Source organism: Schistocerca americana, chromosome 1, assembly GCF_021461395.2.
Source record: "Schistocerca americana isolate TAMUIC-IGC-003095 chromosome 1, iqSchAmer2.1, whole genome shotgun sequence".
Taxonomy (NCBI): Eukaryota; Metazoa; Arthropoda; class Insecta; order Orthoptera; family Acrididae; genus Schistocerca; species Schistocerca americana.
The window spans coordinates 828,841,911-828,847,910 of record NC_060119.1 but is presented as its reverse complement, the minus strand read 5'-3'; the positions used below and the strand labels follow the sequence as shown (position 1 = coordinate 828,847,910).

General features: G+C 47.3%; 1 protein-coding gene across 1 annotated transcript in view; it reads left to right on the top strand.

The window, feature by feature from the left end:
• The first annotated feature begins 4,350 nt into the window (after window positions 1-4,350).
• The window catches only part of LOC124546401 (aminopeptidase N-like), a 263,906-nt gene continuing 262,256 nt past the window's right edge, over window positions 4,351-6,000 (top strand). Inside the window, exon 1 of the mRNA XM_047125035.1 lies at window positions 4,351-4,440. Coding sequence (XP_046980991.1) covers window positions 4,351-4,440 — 90 coding nt within the window. The remainder of the gene's footprint in view (window positions 4,441-6,000) is intronic.

Genomic DNA, 6,000 nt, shown 5'->3' with positions numbered 1-6,000 from the left:
TGGAACTGGGATTCGTCTGAAAAAACGAAGTGCCAATCATGTGTCAAGTTCTGTCGATGGGTACACCAATATAGCCCCCTCTGCAGCCGCCTCAATGGAAGCCGCAACAATGATCGCCGTGTTGGCAGTCTGCGGTGCTCCAGACATCGTCGCGTTGTTCGTGTGGATACTTGTCTTGCCGCAAACAGTCCCATTTCCTGACTCAAGGGAGTTGACGTCGCTGTACAGCCGATCACACCGTGTACAAACTCTAGGGATTGATCGATGAGAGGATACGGAACAAAAAAGGTCTAATAAACTTATGTCAATACATGCCTGTCTTCCATGCTAGAGACCATTTATTCAACCATACTTTGTTGCAGAGACTGTGGTATAATACGCGCTGTACTAAGCAGCCACAGTTACAGTATGCGTGGTTTCCTCCTCGAGGGTGGTGCTTTTCTCATACGTCAGGCACTAGCGCCCTCACCTGCCATAGTAATTGGTAAAGTTGTGTGCGATTCGCTTCTCGTGCTGACTCACCTTGTAGTGAGCGTTGCATACAATGATTACCTATTCGAATCGAGAGCTTGCCGACATGGTGTTTACTTACGGAAAGACAAATGGCAAAGGGTAGCGGGCAACAAGGTTGTCTGAGGAGAGCTATCCCCGCAGTTAAAAACCACAGCATTCAATACTTGCAACAGTGTTTCACCATTTGTCTGAGACAGGATCGTTTCAGGAAACAGGAAATCGTCTTCGGACATCAGACTCGGAAGAAAACACGATAATACTGTGGAAGGCGACCGCTGTGTCAGTACCGGGCAGTTAGCCCGCCTGTACAGGGTAAGCCAGACGACCGTTGGAACCTTCACCATGACAGTTGTTACTATCCTTATCACTTAGAGCGCGTTTAGGGCTTTTTAGCGACAGACTCTCCACACCGGGAGCAGTTTTGTCACTGGGTTTTTCACCAGGCAACAACGATTCCGGGATTTGTGTTATACATCCTGTTGACAGATGAGACCAGCTTTACGCGGACTGGTATATTCAGTTTTCGTAAGAGTCTATGTGCGATAGTATGCAGAACCCTCATCGTACGCTGAGAGCGAATCATCAGCATCGGTGCAGTGGGAATGTGTGGGTTGGGATAACTGGCGACCGTATTTTGAGACTAGTTTTCCTTCCACGTCTCCTAACAGGACGGAACTATCGGCGTTTATGCGGGTGACTTTGCTCCCCTGCTACAAGAAGTGCCATTGATGATTCGAAGGGTTATGTGGCTGCTACATGAGGGTGCTCCAGTCCACTTTGCCGTTAACGTCCGGACGCATCTTAGTCGTGTCTTCCCTGGCCGCCGCACGGGGTAGCCGAGCGCTCTGAGGCGCCTTGTCACGGCTCGCGCGGCTACCCCGTCTGAGGTTCGAGTCCTCCCTCGGGCGTGGGTGTGCGTGTTGTCCTCAGCGTAAGTTAGTTTAAGTTAGATTAAGTAGTGTGTAAGCTTAGGGACCGTTGACCTCAGCAGTTTGGTCCCATAAGACCTTACCACAAATTTCCAATTTTTTTTCTTCCCTGGTTTATAGATAGGATCCAGTTGCTCGTTCACCAGATCTCAAACAGTGCGGTTTCTGATTATGGATCTATCTCAAAATTATTATCGTGTATGCAGAGCCCATTCCAGATGTGGAGTCACCGGAGCAGCGTATTTATGCTGCCTTTGATACCGTTCGGTGGCAGCCTGGCCGATGTGAACGTGTGAGACAGAACATGCTACGCATGCGTTGAGGCACATGGAAAACCATTTTCAACACATACCGTAACTATGGCCGCATGGTACATCGCTTACTAGACAACAGTCTCTGTAACAATGTATGATCGAATAACCGATCTCTTACGTGGAACCGAGCGAGGTGGCGCAGTGGTTAGCACACTGGACTCGCATTCGGGAGGACGACGGTTCAATCCCGTCTCCGGCCATCCTGATTTAGGTTTTCCGTGATTTCCCTAAATCGCTTCAAGCAAATGCCGGGATGGTTCCTTTGAAAGGGCACAGCCGATTTCCTTCGCCATCCTTCCCTCACCCTAGCTTGCGCTCCGTCTCTAATGACCCCGTTGTCGACGGGACGTTAAACACTAATTTCCTCCTCCTGCTCTTACGTGGAAACCATGCATTTCCGCACGTAAGTTCATTACACCCTTTTTTGTTCCGTATCATCTCATAGATCAAGCCAGAGTTTGTACACGGTGGAAATAATCACCCTGTATATGTGTCCCCTCGGGCAATAGTCGCGTGAATCCGTTGAGATGCTGAACCGATGGATTCCATATTCGCACGACAGTCGTGGGATAGTGACCAACGCGAGGTGCTGTATCGCAGAATGACGAACCTCAATCTCGATAGGCAATGATCCTGCCGCTGTCGGATTCATATACATTCTGAAGACATTCTACATTCTTGTTGAAATAATGACAATCTGTTTAAATAACACTCACGACAGCTGTTGCAGCTGCGTAGATTCTCTACCCAAGAGTGGTCTTCACGCGTTTTCGGTCATACATGTCGATGTAAAGAATTTGGAAGGCGCCGTCTATTGACAATCTGATTGTACTATTATGCACAACAGCGGCTGAATTTATTCGTTTTCTTCAAGCTAGTATTCTGTGATGTGCGAAAATGGTAAGAAAACGATGTCCAATAAAAGTAGCCTTCGCTATGGCCATTAATAAAGCGCAAGTTCAAACCTTGAAAGGCCAAGATTGTATTTACCGGAAATTGTGTTTTTTAGCATAAACAGTTCGCTTTTTGAGTGATATTTTATGTTTGTAATAAAGACAGATACAGCCCAAAAGTGAACGATGATCACATTATAACTGCTAACATTGTTTTCAGAGAAGTTTTGTAAAATAAAAAAGTTTTAAAAATAAAGTTAATGAAGGTAGTATCTGCTTTTTTATATGGATTAGAGTTAACCATATTGTGTATAGTGATACTGATTGCTTACAGTTAGACTAATATTTATTACTACTATTCAAAAGCCGGCCGCGGTGGTCTCGCGGTTCTAGGCGCGCAGTCCGGAAACGTGCGACTGCTACGGTCGCAGGTTCGAATCCTGCCTCGGGCATGGATGTGTGTGATGTCCTTAGGTTAGTTAGGTTTAAGTAGTTCTAAGTTCTAGGGGACTGATGACCACAGATGTTAAGTCCCATAGTGCTCAGAGCCATTTGAACCATTCTTTTTTGCTCAGAGCCATTTGAAACATTTCTTTTTTTCAAATAACTGTTGTTGAATTTCAAAGTGACACAGATACATGACATTATTTATTTAGCATAGTCATAAAGTGGCTGTAAAGAATAGTCGGACGGTTCCACCAATCGTTCAGTTCCTCGATGATAGAAATGCGCTCGTTGCCTTACGGAGCCGTTCGAGGATCGCAGTGTGAACGTCTTCGTCGTGGGAAAATCTCTTTACTGCGCGTGCTTACCAAAAAGATGGAAACAGCGTTGTGCAAGATTGGGACTTTTCGGTCAGCACCACCCGTGTCAGTGCGGCGTTGCTCTAATGTTAGTACCAGTGTACTGCGTCTGACGAGATATTGCGTTTGGTCCATATACCACCACAATTTCACGGTGAATCTGTTTGCTATGTAGACGTTTTGCCCGCAAGAATCACATTGCCCCGCTTACTGGAATTTTGGAATACGTTCCCAGTAACAGCGCTACTTGCCTGCGCGTGTTACCTGCACCGCATCAGAACTATGTCCGCAGGAGACCCGGAACACGCATTCTCTTGTGACAATGTGCCACTATTGTTGCGCAATTGTCTTAGCCCAGGAGGACATGTGTAAGTTAAATTTGAGCGTAGGCTTCCGCGGCCATAGTCACAGCCAATAAAATACTTTCGGATCTATGACCGCATTGCCAATGTGTAGAATTTCCGACGTTGCTGCCGCTAACTATCGGAAGAAAACACACCCTGAGGAAGACCATGTACAATAGCGGCCGAAACGTCGAAAGTTTTACACACTGACAATACGCTCCCAGACCCAAAAGAATGTTATTACCTGTGTACTTTCTGAAGTCCCTACGTAGCATACTTCATACCAATTCAACTTTTGTCGACTTCGCGGTGCTGCAATTTTATTGGCCAGTAGGCAGAGCAGCACCATCATTGGATCACATTGATCCCAGCAACATTCAGAAGGGAAGACGGGGCGGTGTGGTTTGTGGAGGGCTTAGACTGGGTCCTTCAGCTAAGTAGCGTCCCGTGCTGGAGCTAGTTAGAGGGGAACAGTGGACGGTGTGACGTCAGGCAGCAATCAGCGGCCGCTTTAAAAAGGCGGCCCCAGCGCGAGGTGACACAGTCAGGGCGCCATGACTGCCACAGGAAGAGGGCCGCGGCCCCCGCTGCTGCTGCTGCTGCTGCTCCTAGCGGGCTGTGCGCTGGTCACCGCTGCCCCCAAGGTAAGACAGCCGTCTCTTGTCCGTAGACTAAGCCGAAAACTGCACGAATACGTGGTGTCCGAGACAACAGACACCACGAATTCATATAGCTCATTTCTCCTCGATGGGCAATGAATCCACAAGCTTCTGTGCGGATGCACTTTAACGTTCGACCTCCAGCGGGAAATCTGAAAATAACGAGCGTGGAGGACATAGAAGGGGGACAGCGGGCAGGTGGCGATAGATGGGAAAGTGAGACGGCCAGGGAGCGTGCTGAGATAGTCCGCTTATTTTCGATAAACGCTGTGAACGGATGGCGCAGCGATTAACGCAAATGCATAGTAAGCAGGAAATGGCGGGTTTGAGTCCCCGTTCGGAACACATTTTCACTCGCCACTGACAAGGGAACCTCCTCATCGCACCCCCCTCAGATTTAGTTATAAGTTGCCACAGTGGATAGGCTTTGAAAAACTGAACACAGATCAATCGAGAAAACAGGAAGAAGTTGTGTGGAACTATGAAAAAAATAAGCAAAATATACAAACTGAGTAGTCCATGTGCAACATAGGCAACATCAAGGACAGTGTGATCTCAGGAGCGCCGTGGTCCAGTGGTTAGCGTGAGCAGCTGCGGAATGGGAGGTCCTTGGTTCAAGTATTCCCTCGGGTGTAAAGTTCAATTTTTTATTTTCAGACATTTATTATCTGTCCGTCCGTCCGTCCGATGCGATCACTTTTTTTGGGAGTGATTATCACATCCACAAGAAAACCTAAATCGGGCAAGGTAGAAGAATCTTTTTACCCATTCGCCAAGTGTACAAGTTAGGTGGGTCGACAATGTATTCCTGTCATGTGATGCACATGCCGTCACCCGTGTCGTATAGAATATATTAGACATGTTTTCCTGTGGTGGAATCGGTTGACCTATGACCTTGCGATCAAATGTTTCCGGTTCCCTTTGGAGAGGCACGTCCTTTCGTCTACTAATCGCACGGTTTTGCGGTGCGGTCGCAAAACACAGACACTAGACTTATTACAGTGAACAGAGACGTCAATGAACGAACGTACAGATCATAACTTTGCGAAAATAAAATTTTCGCTCGAGGAAAGACTAGAACCAATGACCTCTCGTTCCGCAGCTGCTCACGCTAACCACGGGACCACGGCGTTCTTAATCTCAAACTATACTTGATGTTGCATATGTTGCCCATGGACTACTCAGTTTGTATATTTTGCCTATTATTTCATAGTTCCACACAACTTCTTCCTGTTTTCTCGACTGATCTGTGTTCAGTTTTTCAAGGCCTATCCACTGTGCCAACTTATAACTAAATATGAGGGGGGTGCGATGGGGAGGTTCCCTTGTGAGTACGAAAGTCTTGATGCAGATATTATTAGTTCCTTCCCTTTCCCTTCTCCCCCCCCCCCCCGTTCAAAATGGTTCAAATGGCTCTGAGCACTATGGGACTTAACTGCTGTGGTCATCAGTCCCCTAGAACTTAGAACTACTTAAACCTATCTAACCTAAGGACATCACACACATCCATGCCCGAGGCAGGATTCGAACCTGCGACCGTAGCGG